Here is a 20,823-nt window from a genome sequence, read left to right on the forward strand (position 1 = left end):
TAATGACATTCTTCAGCCTCTCCAAGGCCACCTATGTTCCTCAGTCCCCTATGGCTACATTTAGTATGTCTTCTCCTTATTCAATCTTGCACTTAAGATACTGGCCTGAGCCAAACAAACAAAAAAAAGGCCGATACACATGGCTGTTACCTGAGGAAGGGAAAGAGTGAGAGTAGTAACCTGTATCCACGTTTATATGGCTATAGTTAATTGCTAAGTGACCCTGTCGGGATGGGAGTCCAGGTCCCATCTATTACATGGATTTATTACACTTGTACTATAGAGCAAAATCCAATCTCAAGATTGGAAAGGGAGCAAAGAGGAAAGAACTATAGGCCCAGAAGAGACCTAAATCTCCGTTTCTTGCAGACTGGATACTTTGAGAATGGTATGAAAGAGGTTACTTTGCAAGAAGGCTTGGTATTTGGTTTAAACTCCACCAGTGAGGATTTTCACTGGGACTGCTAATCCAAGAAGCTGAGTTTCCATGCATATATAACCTCTACAGAACACACATCATATGTGATTCTGACAGAAAAATGCAGCATTATCCTTATGGCCAAGTAGGGGGTTTCTAAAAGTGTTTATCTTGCCAGCCTACTTCTGTAATGTCTGCAGATCTTCCATATAAGGTGAGAGCACCAAAAGCAGGAATGACCCAGCTTTATCACTATATGTGTTCGATGAGAGACCAACGATTTCAATAGAAGACTTTATATATTTGCTTATAGTTGCCTATTGGCTGGGCATAGATATAAGTGCAGCAAAGACATTTATTTAAATATTCTTTGGCTGCAATACTAAGTGGAAAATACCTGGAAGAGTTAAATCCTTAGGACTCTTTAAAAAACACAAAGAAAGACAAAATCTGGGACAAATTTTGCATAACTCCCCAACAGGGAGAAAGAAACACAGAAACAAATGTGCACGTGCTCATGCACACACATGTGCACATGCATGCACGCATGCACACACACACACACTCTCTCTCTTTCCTTCTCTCTCTCTCTCACACTTCCTTACACATGTTTCTTTCCAGAGGAATTGCTCACAGGCAGCAGAAAGAGCCTATGTTCACTTCCTAAAGCCCCATGTATACCTACCATGCTTCATGGTCCTCAAACATGAGGACATTTCTCCCCTCCTCCACCTTATTGAGAATTTCTTTCCAGAAATAAGCCATAGTATCCAAGGCAAAGAGTGGATGCCAGGTTCTCTAACCTGCCCCTTGACCCAGCATAAATCATCTCTGCACAAAATTTCTGGTCAGGAGGCATAAGGAAAGGCATTCTTAACCTTATCCAGTCTCAATTTTTCAAAGGGTCCCCAAAGCCTTGAGGATTCACTCCATTTCTTCTATAAATGTTATCTCAGAGAGAAACAAGGAAGACAAGGGAAAGGTCAGAAGGAAAAGGGGGTATACATCAGGGGTGAGGGAAGGGAAGGGAGAGGAACTTTTATTCTGTTTATAGTAAGATTTGCTTTTTAAAAACAAATGGTGATCTTTTTTTTCTCCCCCACCCCTTATCCTCACCCCAATAGTTCTATTCTGAAAAGGAGGGAAACATAGTCAGATCAGGAAATTCTTCATTGTTGTAACTGTTGCTCTGGTCTCCCAGCATGGACAGCATCTCCTAATAAGTGAAAAAGAATAAGTTTGGGTCACACACCTTGATCCTTTACATTTATCAAGCTGCCTCCCAACATTCCCCTGAACTGTCATCTCTGGCCCCAGAGAGTTTCTGCTGTGCTGAGTTCTCTTAGCCTTCCTTACTCCCAGCAACACTGACTCCTTTAGATGACAACCTTTTTTCCTAGTTCCTTCTCTGTCTTTCTCCTACAGTTCCACATTTTCCCTCTTTTCTAGACCTCAGTATTTTCAAAGGGAGAAAAATCTGCTTGTCACATTTCATAAAACCCCCCTCTGGATACATATGGAATATCTCTTATCCTATTTATATGTTTTCCACCAAAACCTTGTTTTGCCTTCTTTCGACCTGTGTTTTAAACTAAGCTCCTCCTTTGTCCCACCTGAGATTACTCCACTGACTCTTGCAGTCCCCTCAGGATGTATGTAAATAGACCTTTAGAGCTGTATTCAGTATTTTTATACCTAAAGTACTATCAAGTGGGCACATGGTTCTCCGTGAATGGGCCAAAATTACTTTTTTTGATGTCTTCACATGGCGCTTCACATCACTAACGATGGTCTGGTTAAAGGCTGTGCAGCACACTAAGTTCACAATCTTTTCAATTAATGACATCTATTCCTATATGTCTTTTCTTCTCTTCTTACTAACCTCAATCAAACACCTGAATCCATGCATGCTTTCTTCTGTCTCTCCTCCCTCTCTCCCAGTTTCTGGTTTTCTGAAGTCTGTTCACCCTCTCACCTGGAAGACCTCTGGCTGGCCAGGTTGCTGTGCTGATGGCTGTTGAACATGTTGCTCATTAGAACTTGAATGATGATGAGGCTGCTGGCCCTGCCACTGTGGCCAGACACCCACACCCTCTGCTGTCCGTGTCTGGAATTGTCCTGCAGTCTGTCCAGTCTCAGGAGCTAAAAATACAGCAAGGAAGAATAAACAACTTCAATCTGCTAACTCCACTAGAGAGGAGAAACTAGCATATTATCACATGCAAATCATTGATTTTACCTAGATACTTTCTGCCCTTCTTTCTGCAAGTCAATGCCTCTTCTATTTCAAACCCTGGTCTCAGATTCACTTTTCTTCTCTAGGTACCCTTTCCAAAGAGTCCTTTGCTCATTCAGACTACACCTGCATATTATTAAATTTATAATACTTTACATGCTTTTTGTTATATGTGCTAAAGTCTTTTTCATGTGGGTATGTTTTATATTCCAAATGGACTGTCACCTTGCATTTTCCTATAATTAGGTCAGTACAGCTGTGACAAAAGCAAGCCATTTTAACTACGAAATTCTTTCTCTTTTTTTTAAAATGAATTTATTTATTTTATTTATTTATTTTTGGCTGCGTTGGGTCTTCATTGCTGCGTGCGGGCTTTCTCCAGTTGTGACGAGCGGGGGCTACTCTTCTTTGTGGTGCACGGGCTTCTCATTGCAGTGGCTTCTCTTTGCTGTGGAGCACGGGCTCTGAGCACGCGGGCTAAGTAGTTGTGGCTTGCGGGCTCTAGAGCGCAGGCTCAGTAGTTGTGGCGCACGGGATTAGTTGCTCCGCGGCATGTGGGATCTTCCTGGACCAGGGCTCAAACCCGTGTCCCCTGTGTTGGCAGGGGGACTCTTAACCACTGTGCCACCAGGGAAGCCCAAAATCCTTCCTCTTTAGTGGTGTGATTTTTCTCCTTCTAGTCTGAACTCACCAAAGTTGGATCCACGATTGGTGAGACTTGGGTAGGCAGCGGCACCAGGTGATGCAGTGGAAGCTCCAGGGAGGGACATGGGGCTGAAGGAGGATGGAGTCTGAAAGTTGCCTACACCAAATTGGGAAGAACGAGTCTTGGCTGTAGCCTGGGTAGCCACCTGCTAAAAGAAAGAAAGGGGTAGAGAGCAAATGGAACATTAACATTATTGCACAGGCCATTCCTGTGAGAGTTAACGTTACCTCTGCCAATCACTGGATTCTTTTTGTGGTTTTTTGTTTTGTTCTTTTTTTTGCGGTATGCAGGCCTCTCACTGTTGTGGCCTCTCCCATTGTGGAACACAGGCTCCAGATGTGCAGGCCCAGCGGTCATGGCTCACGGGCCCAACCGCTCCGCGGCATGTGGGATCCTCCCGGACCGGGGCACGAACCCGTGTACCCTGCATCGGCAGGTGGACTCTCAACCACTGCGCCACCAGGGAAGCCCTCACTGGATTCTTTTGAGCCAAGCTCATTACTTATATGCCATTGTACATTTCTTCCAATTAAATCCCAATCTCCCTTGGCACTATTTTTAGACACTTGTGATAAATTGCAAAAAACAAAGAACCATGGGATTAGTAACAGTACACGTTTAGAGTTGTGAAAATTAAACGAAAATGACTTAAATGAAAGCATTTTATAAACTGTAAAGTTATATAAAAACTAGAGGTATTAATAATAGTATAGCATTATATATAGAGAAAAAACACTTTGTATCATTTTATTTAGTCTGGACCACATTTGTTTGTTCCTAATGATGGTTTTTTTTTTGGTAACTAAACATTTTTCTCACTACAATAGTAATGCATATGCACTGTGGGATATTTTCAAAAGGAAGGAAAATAAAAAGGAAATAATCATCCATAATTCTACCACCAAAGACCCATGGTTAACATTTTTGGATAACTTCTTCCAGTTTTTATTTTCCTATGCATTTATTATACAATGACATCATACTGCATATAACAATTCTGGAGCTTACTTCTGGTTTTGGCTTTTTTATTCAAGATATTACTTATGCAATATAAGTATATATCAACATATGACAGGACATTAGCTTTAGCCTTAACATATATTTTAATATATACACATATATACTATATGAGGATTTTTCAACACAATATATATATTTTTTGGTAAATAGATATCACTGTGTATAAATTAGTGATTAATTTTCTCCTTTGTTCCTATATTTTGTAGCCCTAACCAAAGTGGAAACTTCTCAGAATTTACTCCAAAACAAATCTGAAACTGAAACCTGTTCAAGATGTTTATGAGCAATTTTGATTTAAGGTGAATGTGAAGACCATGGACTCTGAGATGTTTGTATTATCTATGGTTTTTAATTATCTAGCTGCTCCCAATAAAGATAAAAATTGGAAGGAAGGGGATGGGGGGGTGGAAAGAAGATGTCTAAGACAGACAGCAATAATTTTACATATGTAGAAAAGCCTAACCAAACAAACAAAAAATACACAAGGGACAGACAGATGAGAAGGTTTACCTGGGCAGAGAAGCCTGGGCGGGTGCTAGGGGTCCAAGCTGGGGCTGCTCCCTGGGTAGGATTGGAGTGGCGAGAAATCTGGGCCAACATCTGCCCTGCAGAAGCTGATGGCTGGACAATGGTTACAGGAGGGGCCAGACCACTATTTCTACGAGTGAACAAATAGTGAGGTGAGGATTAAAAAGGTGCATTTATCACAGAATCTAGGAATCACAGGACAATCTAGTGCTATACCTAGATTCCCTTGACTCCCTGGGGTTAAGGAAAACTTGATAACAGAATTTGAAAAAGACGAGAAAGACTGACAGTCACACACTGATCAGGACACACAGAGATGGAACCTAGAACATGGCAACAGGACAGGTGCAAAGAAAAAGGAGGAAGAAAAGCAAGCTTGTCTCATCCCAGGCCTACAAGTTCCACTGCTTTGTCTGAAATAACCAGAGAAAGTTAGGGAAGAATAAAACTTGGATTCAGTAACTGAATCCCTCAGTTGCCATGTAAAGTAGCACACACATATGGGGCTCACCTGAAATTCTCTGCCGGCCGGGAGGTAGGAGGGAATGTGTTGCCCTGGGAGAATAACTGTTGGGTGGCAGGGACAGTGCTGGAGGAGATGCCTTTACTCTGATCTGTGGACCAAAAGGAGTTGGGGGAGGGCCAGTCAAGGGGCTGTAGTATATTAGTTCAGCAAGTTCCTATTTACTCATGAGGTATTAGGATTAAATGGAAATATACTGGGACACTACTGATTGGGCAATTGTAGGCCCATCAGTAAGTGATGATAATGAGAACTTAAAATGAGAATAAGGAAGAAACATACCCGTATTGATGTTGGAGTAGATTTCTGAAAATCTTGGATCTCTATCTTGGGCAAATAGACCCTCTGACTTCTCGAGGGGCTTGTTGTGTTCTGGCCCTGTGGTTGTCACAGGCTGAACAGAAACCTGTGGAAATACAATGATAAAAATAAGAAGAAGATAAGAAAAAATAAATAAGAAAAAATAAGAAGGTTTAACATGACAACTCAATAACCCTAAAATTCATGTAAAGATACATATATACTCTAACTGGCTCTTAGGGATACTTCTTAAGGAAATGCTCACCATCCTTCAAAGAAGACACACTAACCTGGGAATGATTGTAGCTGGCTAGTCCATCTCTTCCTGGTACCACATCCAATTCTGTTTGCTGTTGCTGCTGCCTATATGTTAAAGGCAAGTAAAGAGAGAAATGGGAAAAGAGATTTTTAAAAAGAATCTGGGGAAAGGGCTTAAAACAAACAAATAAACAAAAAAGTGGGACTGTATACAGCCACCACCCCAGGCTAGTCACTGCTCAATAAATGATTCTTTGATCATTTCTCACCTGGGTGCCAGCTGCCCTGAGCCCATCTCCAGGGATAAATTAGCTGTGGGACCTAGCTGTGGCCTCTGGATTGTGTTGGGCAGTGTAGGCCGTGGTTCCTGGCTAGAGTTCCTAGGAAAATGAAGAGTAGAGAGAACAAAGAAAAAAAAAGTATCTGACTCTGTTTGTACATAAGACATTATAGATTCACCTGTACATGGGGTAATCACTGATAAATTCCCCTTTCAAGTCCAATCCTACGATAACCTGTAACTTCAGATTCAGCAAATAATTCACACTACAGAAAACATGGTACAAATAGAAACTATGTCCTATGGAACAAGAGTTCATCCTGTTTGGGCTCTAACTCCTTCCAGGTATTCAATACCTAGTCGTTGTGGATGTGTGTATGTATATGTTGTATATCCATATATTGTGTTTTAAAAAAAGCATAAGTAAAAAACTGAAAGTACACAATGAAACATTAACAAAGACTATTTCTGGATAGTGAGAATTTTTTTCCTTCTCTTTACTATTTTCAATACTTTCCGAACTTTCTACAAAGAGTATTTATTACAAAATAAAATATTAAGAATCAACTATAACTTACTGTAGTGGGAAAAACTTGTAGTATGCAAAAATGGGGAAAGCCATTATTTCCAGGAACAACTTCTTAAAAAGACTTAAACATTTCAAAATTTAAGCAAAACAGAAACACAAAACAGTTGTTGTTCTGTAATATAAAGATACAAAATCAAAAACCCAAAAAACTACAATGACCTGAGTCTTAAGTTAATGAAAATTTCTAACTGAATCCACTCTGTTATACTAAAATTAATTAGCAAAGAACTAAACTTTACAAGCCCTAAAAGTTGAATTGGAGGACAGAGACTCAATGTTGTCACCGATATTATTCACACTTGCTAATTATTTATAATCAGATCTTCACACGTGGGTTTAAGGCCAATTCTACACAGATAGATTAAATGGAAAAGAAGTACCTTGACAACCGACACCCACTAGGATGAGTACAATAAAAAAAGACAGCAAGAATATGGAGAAGCTGGAACTCTCATACATTGCTGATGAGAATGTAAAATGGTACAGCAGCTTTGGAAAACAGTTTGGGAGTTCCTCAAAAGATTAAACATAGAGTCACCATGTGACCCAGCAATTCTACTCCTAGGTATATACCAAAGAGAATAAAAACATATCCACACAGGGCGTCCCTGGTGGCGCAGTGGTTGAGAGTCCGCCTGCCGATGCAGGGGACACAGGTTCGTGCCCCGGTCCGGGAAGATCCCACATGCCGCAGAGCGGCTATGCCCGTGAGCCATGGCTGCTGAGCCTACGCGTCTGGAGCCTGTGCTCCGCAGTGGGAGAGGCCACAACAGTGAGAGGCCCACGTACCGCAAAAAAAACCCCAACATATCCACACAAAAACTAGTACACAAATGTTCATAGCAGCAGTCTTAGTAGCCAGAAAGTGTAAACAACTCAATATCCATCGACTGTTGAATGGATAAACAAAATGTGGTATACCAATACAAAGCAATATTATTTGGCAATAAAAAGAAGTATAGACACATGCTACAACATGGATGATCCTTAAAATATTATACTAAGTGAAAGAGGCCAGTCACAAAAGAACCATATATTATATGTTTCCATTTATAAGAACAGGCGAGACACAGAATAGAATAGTTGTTACATAGGGCTTGGGGAGGATGACCGTTAATTAGTACAGGATTTCTCTGGAGGTAATAGTTTTTTTGTGTGTGTGGTAATACATGCACAACCCTGTGACATACTTAAGAAACTGTACACTTTAAATGAGTAAACTGTATGGTATATGAAATCTATTTTAATAAAACTGTTTCTTACAAAGCTGAGAAAGTTCAAAGGGAAAAGAATCAAGGAACAGAGAAACAGAAGCTAACAAGAGTGAATATAGCTATGCTCTAAAGCAAACTATGGTCTGTGGGCCAAATCCAGTCCACTGCCTGTTTTTGTAAATAAAAGTTTACTGGAACACAGCCATCTTTATTCATTTCATTTGTCTAGAACTGTTTTCATGCTATAACAGCAGAATTGAGAAGCTGCAATAGAGACTGTATGCCCCACAATGTTAAAATATTTAGTATCTGGTCTTTTACAGAAAGTTTGCAGATACTTGCTCTAGAAAAATTTCCTGTCAGACTAGAGTGATAAACTGGTGTATAAAACAAAATCCTTTCTAAAAAGGGTTGAAACATAAAGTTGAAATACAGTTGACCCTTGAACAACACAGGGGTTAGGGGCACCAATGCTCTGAGCAGTCGAAAATCTGAGTATAACTTATAGTCGACCCTCCGTATATGCAGCTCACGTAGTACTGTAGCATTTACTACTGAAAAAAATCTGCATATAAGTGGACCCACACAGTTCAAACTCATGTTGTTCAAAGGTCAACTGACCAAACCCTTCAAATTTCAGAATCTAGTCTCTAAGCTACTGTTAAAATTTTACTCTACCTGTATAAATCAACTATACTCTAGTAAAAAATTAAATTAAGGGGCTTCCCTGGTGGCGCAGTGGTTGCGAGTCCGCCTGCCGATGCAGGGAACGCGGGTTCGTGCCCCGGTCTGGGAAGATCCCACATGCCGCGAAGCGGCTGGGCCCGTGAGCCATGGCCGCTGAGCCTGCGCGTCTGGAGCCTGTGCTCCGCAACGGGAGAGGCCACAACAGTGAGAGGCCCCCGTAATGCAAAAAAAAAAAAAAAAAAATTAAATTAAAAAAAAATTTTACTCTACCTGGATGAACTACCCCAAATTCTAAGAAGTTGGAAGATGAAGAAATAATGGTGTTTACTACTAGAAAAGTAGAAGAGGAGGTAACCTGATAAGGCTAAGCAGACTTGGCCCGTGAGAAATCCCAACATTGGAAAAGGTCTTTATGGTACATACTTCACATTGGTGTTGGTACAGATGATGTACTCAATTTCATCTGAGTAAGGGTTCTGGAAAGTAAAAGAGCTGGTTCTCATCCAGAGCCATTCTCGGTTCTTAGACCGAAACCGGAACATGACAGATAGCACCTGGCCTTTTAACTTCACCACCTGAAAAAGTTTTCATGCTATCAGTTGAAACCCACAAAAAATTTCCTTTAGACATTTACAACCTTAAGATCCTTGTGTCACTGTCCTTGAAGTAACAGTCTCTAGCAATGTTACTAACAAAACAACATTTTATTGTTTTGGGGAGTAAAAATAAGTGACTAAACAATAAGGAGATATATTTATCATGTTTCTTCTCAGAGTCCCAAGCTATCTAACCACTCTTGTCAATATCAAACAGGAGTAACAATTATTCCAGGAGAGAAAAGACTAACTTTCCCCACTTCCTTTGGAAAGTCCCTTAAAGGATATGGGAACAGATTTATATGTATAGCTGATTCACTTTGTTATAAAGCAGAAACTAATACACCATTGTGAAGCAATTATACTCCAATAAAGTTGTAAAAAAAAAACACCAAAAAACAAAAAAAACCAAGTCCCTTAAAGATACACTGATCTAGCAAATTAACTAGGAGTTTATAAGTTTAATGACACTGAACATAGCTTATATGCTGCCCCTCAATCCTAGCTTTTTCTGCCAAGCCTGAGAATTTGTTTTCATAGCACCCATGAAGGTTTCTATAAATAAAACTAAGTTGGCTTTAGTTTTGTTTTGCTTTTATTTTTTAAAAGAAAGCAATTTTAGATCATTTTAGTTTCTAATCTCAAAGAACAGAAAATAATCTTTTGAACCCCCTCCTTAACAGTAAAAAATAATAATATTAGCAGCTAACATTTATTTGGTACTTACTATATGTCAAGCACTAGGCTATGTGTTTTTTTCTTTTTTTTAAGAACAACATTTATTTAACATTATAAACAAGAAATGACATATGAACATCTACATTTAAACAATAATAAGTAGTCTTTAATACATGTGCTCACTGTATAGTATATGCACAATGAACATCATTACATTTGTATACAAACTAAGTACTGGATTTGAAACCTGATTATTACTGTACATATCCATGCCAATGAAGTATAAGCCCAGTAATTCAAAATACCTACACTTCAAATTGCTTTTTAAGAAAAAGTTAAGTGATAACATTTGTGTTTAAGTTGTGTTTAAGTTAAGTGGCAGTAACTGCTGACATTACAATCTGACTGAGAAATAATTATAACAGAAAATGGGACATACTTCACTTAGCAATAATAAAATGGCACAGTTAAAATACATAAATAAAACTTTAAAAAATCAAATGTGAAACAAAGCATGACACGAACCAAAATGGGAAAAAAAAAGAGAAAAACAACCTTCATTAGAAATAGCAACTAAATTTATGTACTGAAAAGCAAAAAGAAATACAAATCCATGTAGACATAAGAAACATCAAAATCTAGAAATCAGCAACTAGTAAGCAGCAACTAGTCTGCACATTAAAAAGTACCTTTGCTTCTGTACTCTAGTATCATAGCAGCAACTGATGTCAGAATAAAAACCATGAGATTACAGAGTGTATATATGACCCATTGCTTTGGAATAAACATTTTTCTAGAAGTGATAAAGTGATACTCTGTGGCCCAAAGCGTCAGAATTATGAATTTCATGGATTTAAAGTATACTGTACAACATCTTCTCGCACTGCCAGAAGTCCACGTCCTCAGCTTTGAATGGTTTCAACAGAAGTCAGAATAGCTTTCCTAAGACTACACTACAAGAAAAAAAAAAAAAAAAGACTACCCATACATGGAATGTGCATGGATGGAACAGGTGATGCTGAGGAATTAGAGAGACAGAGAGACTTTTTACTGCCATTGTCTGATTTCCTCTAGAAGTTGGCCTTTGTGCTTTAAATGCTTTATCTTATATACCCATTGTATCAGTAAAAACACTATTGAGGCTTAAAGAGGAAAACTAACCAGTCTAATACAAAGTAAGAGCTACTATCTAAAGCCAAGTCTGTCCTGAAATTAAATTCGCAAGATGTTTTCAGGATCTAGGGCCTGAAATTAAGAGTTTGCTTACAATTAAGAGCCAACTTTCACTTATCTATAAAAGAACCGTGAAATGAATTTTTCAACTACTATCCACTGTTCAGTGAAGTGTAGAATATTTTAAATACTTTAAAGACAGCCCCTTGGATATAAGACACTGAGTAGCCAAAGTCAAACAAAAATACCTTGAACATTATCCATAGTTTCAAAGTACTGGTCCTTTTCTGTTTCTTAAAAATACAGGTTAAGTACTAAAGAACATAAAACTGCAGGGTCTGCCACAGTACTCGATTAATCAGCAGTCAATAAATATTTGTGGAATGAATGTAGTAATAGATATTAGATTAAAATACTATTCCAATCCAAACCAGGAAAAAAAGTTACCTGTTGGAAGCTGTCTCTTAGAAGCTGCTGGTCTTCAGGATGACAGAATTCTACAATATTCTTTCCTAAGAGTTCCTAAAAGAGAAAAAGAAGAGTAAAATTGACACTTTTATGATCATCTAACTTTCCTGAGCCATTAGCAGGGGACTTGGATTTCATTTCTCTTGCTTTTACCCTAGGATTATGGATAAGAGTGGAGGGGGGGAAAAAAAAGACAATCAAAAAAAGATGGGGCCTCCCTGGTGGCGCAGTGGTTGAGAGTCTGCCTGCTGATGCAGGGGATACGGGTTCGTGCCCCAGTCTGGGAGGATCCCATATGCCGCGGAGCGGCTGGGCCCGTGAGCCATGGCCGCTGAGCCTGTGCGTCCGGAGACTGTGCTCCGCAACGGGAGAGGCCACAACAGTGAGAGGCCCGCGTACCGCAAAAAAAAAAAAAAAAAAAAAAAAAGATGGAATCTGCTAAACAACTGACCTCTAGAGCATTCTTCTTTTTCAGGATATTGTACATTTATTTTAACTGAATTTTTTACAGATTTGAGGTATAATTTAGATAAACTCACTCATTCTAAATGAACTTTATAATTCTAATTTGATGACCTATAATAAATTTACAGTTATACAACCATTACCACAATTCAGTTTTAGAACATGTCCACTGCACCCAAAAGTTCCCTAAGGCCCGTTTGTAGTCAATCCCTGCTCCTAATCCCTTGGCCAACCACTGATCTGCTTCTGCTTCTTCAGTTTTGCCTTTTCTATACAAATGGAATCATACAGTAGGTACTCTTTTGTGTCTGGCTTCTTTCATTTAACACAACATTTTTGTGTTCATCTATGAAGTTCATCTATGTTGTTCCATGTATCAACAGTATATCCCTTTTATTGCTCATAAATATTCTAACATGGATATACCACGGTGCGTATCCATTCACTAGTTAATGGACATTCCACTTTTTGGCTATTATGAATAATACAGATATGAACATCTGTGTATAAATCTTTGTGTGAACATATGTTTTCATTTCTCTTGGGTAAATACTTAGGAGTGGAATTGCTAATTTGTAGCAATTAGGTAAGTGTATGTTTAACTTTTTAAGAAACTGCCAAAATGGTTTTCCGAAGTAGTTATACCATTTTACTTATCTACTAACAATGTATGAAGGTTCTATTTCTCCATGTTCTTACCAATACTTTTTGATGATAGCCATTCTAATGGGCATATAGTGGTATCTCATTGTGGCTTTAATCTGTACTTTCCTAATGACAAGCAACTATTTATATGCCATTCATATTGCTTCTTTGGTGAAATGTCTATTCAAATCTTGTGCCCCTTTTTTACTGGCTGGTTGTCTTAATGAGTTCTCAGAGTTCTTTAGTCTGGATACAAATCCTTTTTCAGTTATATGATTTACAAATATTTTCTCCCAATTTGTGGCTGGTCTTTTCACTTTCTTAATGATGCCCTTTTAAGAGGGCAAATTTTAACTTTTATGAAACCCAACTTACCAAATTTTTTCTTTTGTGAATCATGCTTTTAGTGTCATATAAAAAATCTTTGCCTAGGGAATTCCCTGGCAGTCCAGTCATTAGGACTCGGCACTTTCACTGCTGTGGCCTGGGTTCAATCCCTGGTGGGGGAATTAAGATCCTGCAAGCTGCACAACATGGCCAAAAAAAAAAATCTTTGCCTAACTCAAGATCACAAAGATTTTATCCTATTTTCTTCTAGAAGTTTTATAACTTTGGCACTTACACCTTTATATCTTAGAGTTGATTTCTGTGTACAGTGTGAGGTAAGAGTCTAAGTTCTTTTTGTTTTGTTTTGCCTATGAGTATACAACTGTTCTGTCACCATCTATCGGAAAAGCTTCTTTTCCCCTTGAATTGTCTTGGCATCTTTGTTGAAAATCAGTTGACCATAAATGTGAGAACAGACTCGATTCTCAACTACTGATCTATGTAACTATTCCTACACCAACACCACACTGTGTTGGTAACAACAGCTTTACAACAGGTGTTGCATCAGGTAGTGTAAATGCTGACTTTGTTCTCCTTTTTCAAGATCTCTTTTTCACCAACCTCTTTACAGAAGTCCCTCCTGGCAGCTATAATTTTGAAAGTTTATGTAATGACTTGTTTCTCAATTCAGACATAGTTACCTGGTCTGCTGAATGAGATATCTAAATAAATCATAATAACTGGTGCTAAATTTGCATACTTTATGGGTTACTATGCAACTAGATGATTATATGAATTATCTAAAGGTGGCCAAATCACTATAACTAGTTAAAATGAGCACTCTTGCATCATTATCTGTATTAATATCACTAACAAAAAAGAAATACATATCTGTACCTGCTGCTCCAGCCTGGTTTCACAAGCCATATTTTTCTAGATCAGATGATAACCTTGGTAGGAAGCTGAATTATATTTAGCTATCAACAGACTAGGAACACCTCTTTTTCTGAGTTGGGGCTGACATGTTTTGGCTATCTCTGGAATTATATGATTGAATAATCTCAGCATAGCAAAGGGAAAACAGAAGCCTAAATATCAGTGGTATAATAGCTCCAGCTCCTCACCTGTGGTTGGTAGCCAACAGTAGCCACACAGCGATGATCCACAAAAGTGAAGATTCCCTCAATATTGTGTCGAGAGATGAACTCTGTTGGCTGACAAACATTACTCATGTCTGTACAGTTGGGAGAACTAGTTACCTGAAGGAAAGAGATAAAAAAAAAATGAGATAAAATGACACCATTCTTTACAGATGTATTTCCCATCAGGTTTCCAATTTTAGGAATTTCTAAACTTTCACAACCCATCCAAAAAGGAAAAAGTGATCATTACAGATAGGGCATGAGGCCTAGCTCCACTCCTACACAAGTACTCTTCACGAACTTTGTAAAGAAAGGTAATAATTCAATCAACCTAAAACCCACTTACTTTCATTTAGCTAGGTGGTATTCACTATTCAGATTGGAAAATTATACTCCCAAGTAACCAAGAAACATCTGTTTTTATAAGGAGAATCAAAATAATTCCAATTCTCTACTGTTAGTCATGTAATGAAAAATGAAAAGATCTCTCCTCTATTGTATAGGAGCAAAAGAAATTAGTTGGAAATAGAAAATTCAGCATTGCAAAGCTAAAAGTATGAAAGAGGAAAAGATCTCTCTCTCTCACTCTCTTCAGCTTCTGCTAAATCCAAGAGAAGCAATGTTAACTATGAGTACCATATTCCTCAAAATATTCGGAGTTTTTCAGAATTCTTCATTCGTATTCAGAGAGTAAAAGAAAAAATAACATGAACACATCCTGAAGGAGATTTTCTCCCACTGAAAATGGGTGATATAGATGTGGAAAATTCATACTTGCCTGTAGTCTGCCAATAGCCACTAGGCAAAACTTGCTCCCCTGGCCAGCCTCTGGGTCATCATCTGGGAGGGAGACACCTTCAGGAAGGTGAAGTTAAAAGGTTTAACAGGTATCTCAAACTCAATTGCCTTCAAAAGTCAGATATGTAAAGATTTAAAACACATGTAGATATGAAGAGACTAGGTATGAAACAATATAGACTGCTGAAAGATAAGAATAAAGGTAAACAACCCAAAGAACTTACCATATATATCAGGTACTATTTTAAGTACTTTTATATATATTAATTCATATATTATACTCACATTAATTATAATAAACTGCAGACTACAGGTCCCACTCAAAGTATTCTAAAAGACTATGCTGGCCAAACCAAATACATATGAAGTCAGCCATTTACTCTGTGACCATATCACAGGCAGAGAACGGATGTCTTGCCTAACCTGTGACTTTCAAAGTAAGCAAACAACCAAAAATGAAATTAAACCAAACACCAATAGTTATTTATGTCCTTTGGAAAAGAGACAAGCTAGTGTTTCAATGTTTATGTGGAAAAGGAAGAAGGATGCATTTTCCCTCTACTCTTTGCATATTTTTCTTCTTTTTACCAAGAAAAATAGTATTTCTTTGAGAGCTACACAGGAGTATAAAAGATCATGTATATCTCAAATGCATGGTTTATACAGTATATAAACTAAAAAGTTCAAACTTCATTATGACTTAAAATTAATTTTTCTTAATTACATTTAACTACCATTTATTGGGTGCCTACCATATGCCAGGCACTAGGCTGGGCGCTTTCCTTACATTAAATCTAATCCTCACAATAACTCTATATGGGTTACATTATCTTTAAATTATAGATGAGAAAATTGAGGGGGAGTTTTTCCCATACAAGTCAAGCAACTTACCCTAAGTTATACCACTAATAAATAACAATGCCAGAATCAAACCCAGGTTTTTCCAAATCCAAAGTTTAACCTTTACCAAAATACACCACCTTGCCTCTCTTAGTTTCTAGCTCCCTACAACCCCCACTTCCCAGGCACACCTAGCCAGCAGGGAGGTAATAAAATTGCTACGATTTGGAAATTCTGACAAGCCAGGTTAAAAGGTTGATCCTTGTACCCCAACCACTTTTCTCACATTCCCTTTTTGACTTCAAGTTCTAGTAAAATTAATCTGCTCACATCCTGATTTAAAGTCTTTGCAGAGAATATCCCCTTTACAAGTTACTACAATCAAGCCATTTCCCCCTTCTCCATCCAAGTCTTGCTCCTACTTTAGAAAACTTTCCCAAATCAACTGCATTCAATGTCAACTGCTTCTTTGCACACAAATACTTAGATACAGGTATTCAGTATACATTACTATTTGGACATTTAAAAACTACATTCTGTGACACAGCCATCACCAAGTCATTTTCAAGTCTGAGTAATCCATCTCCCTAACTGGAATATAAGATCCATAACGGAAGGGAAGGAGTCCACTTTTTCTTTCCTATTACAGTTTAAACCAAAGTACATTTCATATACTACAGGTACATGATAAATATTAGCTAACTTTCTTGGACTCTGTGAGGAACTTGCTGCACCCAGGAAGAAGTCACTGTTCAACTTTCCTACCTGCTGGGGGCCAGGCCTTGATATAGCCTGTGCAGTGGACCACCACGAAATGAGGTTCCCCATCCTTCACAGAGCCAAGTCCATTCCTAGAAAAATTACAGGTGTGAGGAGAAAACCCTACCCAGTAACATTTAAAAGGCAATGCTGGCTTAGTACCTTTAACTTTATAGGCTCTTGGGTGTTTATAAAACAGGACGACTGTACTTGGACCTTTCCCACCCAAAAGTGACCAGCATATTTTTTACCTTTGCCAAAGTAAAGCAACTGAAAGGTACTGCAGCAGGAAGAAAGTATCAATAGGTAAAGTGGTAGCCTAACTTTCTTAAACAGGATGAGCAAAAGCTTTAGAAGTTCAGGAAAATATTGCCAGAAAAAAAGTAACTGGGAAGTGAGGGATGAGGGTGAGGGCTGCTGAAGGAAGTACATAGTAAAATAGTTGAAAATGTGACGATCTCTAAAGGTACTTGGCCATCCCTTTGGGTTTTTTTTTTACAGCTTAGGATCTCACCTGCATCTGTTTCTTACAAAGCTCAGTCTATTCATGGAGACTGGGTCCACAGAGCTATTGCCACACCTGTTTCAATGAACAGAGAGATTAAAAGCAATTAAGTTGCACTATCATTCATACAACTCAACAAAAAAACAAACAACCCAATGGAAAAATGGGCAGAAGACTTAAAGAGACATTTCTCCAAAGAAGAAATACAGATGGCCAATAGGCACATGAAAAGATGCTCAACATCGCTAATTATTAGAGAAATGCAAATCAAAACTACAATGAAGTACCACTTCATGCCGGTCAGAGTGGCCATCATTAAAATGTCTACAAATAACAAATGGCGGAGAAGGTATGGAGAAAAGGGAACCCTCCTACACTGTTGGTGGGAACGTATGTTGGTGCAGCCACTGTGGGAAACAGTATGGAGGTTCCTCAGAAAACTAAGAATAGAATTACCATATGATCTAGCAATCCCACTCCTGGGAATATACCCAGACAAAACTATAATTCAAAAAGGTATTATAGGGCTTCCCTGGTGGCGCAGTGGTTGAGAGTCCACCTGCCGATGCAGGGGACACAGGTTCGTGCCCCGGTCCGGTAAGATCCCACGTGCCGCGGAGCGGCTGGGCCCGTGAGCCATGGCCGCTGAGCCTGCGTGTCCGGAGCCTGTGCTCCGCAACGGGAGAGGCCACAGCAGTGAGAGGCCCGCATACCGCCAAAAAAAAAAAAAAAAAGGTATTATACATGCACCCCTATGTTCACAGCAGCACTTTTCACAATAGCCAAGACATGGAAACAACCTAAATGTCCACTGAAAGAATGGATAAAGAAGATGTGGTACATATATACAATGGAATACTACCCAGCCACAAAAAAGAACAAAATGCCATTTGCAGCAACATGGATGCAACTAGAGATCATTATATTAAGTGAAGTAAAACAGAAAGAGAAAGACAAATACCATATGATATCACCTATATGTGGAATCTAAAATATGACACAAATGAACCTATCTATGAAACAGAAACAGAATCAGGGACATAGAGAACAGACTGGAGGTTGCCAAGGGGGAGGGAGGTAGGAGAGGACTGGATTGGGAGTCTGGGATTAGCAGATGCAAACTGGTATATGTAGAATGGATAAACAACAAGGTCCTACTGTATAGCACAGGGAACTATTTTCAATATCCTGTGATAAACTATAATGGAAAAGAATATGAAAAAATATATATATATGTATAACTGAGTCACTTTGCTGCACAGCAGTAATTAACACAACACTGTAATTCAACTATACTTCAATAAAAAAATTAATTAAAAAAAAAAGTTGCACTACACTATCAAAGAAGCTTCCATCAGTTAACAGCCAGATGACAGGCTCTGAATACAACTTGACACAGAAAATTGGTAACAATGCTCCTAACAAGGAAGGATAAAGAAGTCAGGTTTGGTATTTCTAAAACTTGTAACTGTCTCAGAGTTTTAAGTCAAACTGTTCTACATGCTCTGCAAATGCAGAGATTCTCTACATCAGGGGTTAGTATACTTTTTCTGTAAATGACCAGACAGTAAATATTTTCAGCTTTGTGGGCCATACAACCTGTTGCAACTAGTCAGTTCTGCTATTATAGCACAAAAGCAGCTACAGACAGTATGCGAACAAATGGGCATGGCTATGTTCTAATAAAGATTTATTTACAAACAAAGAGTTGTGGTTTGTTGACTCCAGCACTATGCTGCAACACAATCTATTTGCTATATTTCGTTATTATTTATCTTGCTCCTGCCTATGTCTTTGCATTAGCCATGTCCACATGTTGCAACACTCTCCCATCCTCTCTTTCTTTCACTTCTTTAATAATAATAAATAAAATTTACACAGAATTTTACATGTGTCATGCACTATTTTAAGCATCTTTACATATATTTATTCATCTAATCCTTATAACAACTTTATGAGGTTGATATAACTCCCAATATTAGATGAAGAAATAAAAACACAAAGCAGGGGGATCCTCCCTGGTGGTCCAGTGGTTAAGAATCTGCCTTCCAATGCAGGAGACGCAGGTTCGATCCCTTGTCAGGGAACTAATATCCCAGACGCTGTGGAGCAACTAAGCCTGTGAGCCACAACTACTGAGACCACCCGCTCTGGAGCCCACGCACCACAACCAGAGAGCCCACACATCACAACTACTGAGCCCATGTGCTCTGGAGCCTGCACACTGCAACTAGAGAGAAGCCCACGCGCTGCAACGAAGAGCCCATGCGCTGCAACTAAGACCCGACGCAGCCAAAAATAAATAAATAAATAAATAAATTTTTTAAAAAAGCAAACACAAAGCAGTCATTTAATCTGCTCAAGGTCTCAGAAGATAAGTGATAAATCCAGTAGTCTGGGTCCAGAAACTACTCGAAACCACTAAGCCACATAATATTCAATTTTTAAAAAAATTTATTTATTTATTTATTTATTTTGCGGTATGTGGGCCTCTCACTGTTGTGGCCTCTCCCGTTGCGGAGCACAGGCTCCGGACGCGCAGGCTCAGCGGCCGTGGCTCACGGGCCCAGCCGCTCCGCGGCACGTGGGATCTTACCGGACCGGGGCACGAACCCGTGTCCCCTGCATCGGCAGGCGGACTCTCAACCACTGCGCCACCAAGGAAGCCCCTAATGATGGGCTATTTTTTTTTTTTTTTTGCGGTGCGCGGGTCTCTCACTGTTGTGGCCTCGGGGCATGAACCCGTGTCCCCTGCATCGGGGGGCGGACTCTGAACCACTGCGCCACCAGGGAAGCCTCAATTTTTAAACTCCCCCAGGAAACCTTTCTTAATATCCTATTCATCATTTCTAAGAAGTATCCTCTCGTACAATGTAGTCAATTTCCATTATACAATCTGAATTTATTTTGTGACTTTAAGAGGTGTTTCCTCTAGCTGTGAAGAAAAGTATCACCATCCTTTCTTCAGAATCCTAAAATGTATAGTATATAATTTATTAATGCTAAATATTAAGTGAAAGACATAATAAAGTCTTAAATTTCTACAAAAAAAGGAGGGGTGCAGAAATGGTCTGAGTACATGGATGTTGCCTCGTGATATACTGGGAAAAAACATAGGTATTGGCGTCCGACTAGTATGGATTAAAATAAAACCCTGTAACAAACATTATCTATGTAATCCTGGGAAGTCAATTTCTTTGAGTCTTTTTTTTTTTTAAATCAGCAAAATAGTAACCATGAATTCTACCCTATTGGGCAGTTGTGGGAAATGAGATGACAGACATAAAGCACCTATCATAATGTTTGGCATAGGAGGAGTTCAGTAAATGTTAGTTTCCTTAACACTTTATTCTGTGTTACAACTCACGTGGGTCTTGAGAGCTAAATTTAATCTAATTGGAGCTTGGATTTAGAAGTTTAACTCCTCTGACCAGAAATCAAACCCTCAGCTCTTAATTCTTCCTATGGCAAATCACAATCCTCATCCTGACACTCACCTCATACGGCAAATAAAAGATCTCCTTGAGCCCATACACATCCTCATGGAAGACTGCTGACCTTCCTTTTTCACTGTTCCAGTCTTCAGATCAAGGATACGCCCTGAAGAAGGATGTGAAGAACAGTCTGGAGTACATTCTTGTGTATGGGGAAGAGGGAGAGAGAGATAC

At 38.9% G+C, this 20,823-nt stretch overlaps 1 protein-coding gene across 8 annotated transcripts in view; it reads right to left on the reverse strand.

The window, feature by feature from the left end:
- Nucleotides 1–1,544: 1,544 nt before the first annotated feature.
- Nucleotides 1,545–20,823, reverse strand: part of ARNT (aryl hydrocarbon receptor nuclear translocator) — a gene marked incomplete at both ends in the record, with an annotated part of 40,195 nt that continues 20,916 nt past the window's right edge. For 2 of the 8 annotated variants that reach the window (XM_079697184.1, XM_079697188.1), the window contains 15 exons: nt 1,545–1,634; nt 2,394–2,560; nt 3,346–3,508; nt 4,891–5,032; nt 5,420–5,522; nt 5,714–5,837; nt 6,022–6,094; nt 6,259–6,369; nt 9,183–9,334; nt 11,654–11,728; nt 14,236–14,370; nt 15,032–15,108; nt 16,657–16,742; nt 17,165–17,230; nt 20,653–20,755. In XM_079697184.1, the coding sequence (XP_079553310.1) occupies nt 1,545–1,634; nt 2,394–2,560; nt 3,346–3,508; nt 4,891–5,032; nt 5,420–5,522; nt 5,714–5,837; nt 6,022–6,094; nt 6,259–6,369; nt 9,183–9,334; nt 11,654–11,728; nt 14,236–14,370; nt 15,032–15,108; nt 16,657–16,742; nt 17,165–17,230; nt 20,653–20,755 (1,667 nt within the window). Of the gene's footprint in view, nt 1,635–2,393; nt 2,561–3,345; nt 3,509–4,890; nt 5,039–5,419; nt 5,523–5,713; nt 5,838–6,021; nt 6,095–6,258; nt 6,370–9,182; nt 9,335–11,653; nt 11,729–14,235; nt 14,371–15,031; nt 15,109–16,656; nt 16,743–17,164; nt 17,231–20,652; nt 20,756–20,823 lie in introns of all 8 variants that reach the window. The other 6 variants (XM_079697183.1, XM_079697187.1, XM_079697182.1 and 3 more) reach the window with 4 other exon arrangements.

This window comes from Hyperoodon ampullatus (genome assembly GCF_949752795.1).
Source record: "Hyperoodon ampullatus genome assembly, chromosome: 2".
In the NCBI taxonomy this organism is placed as follows: domain Eukaryota; kingdom Metazoa; phylum Chordata; class Mammalia; order Artiodactyla; family Ziphiidae; genus Hyperoodon; species Hyperoodon ampullatus.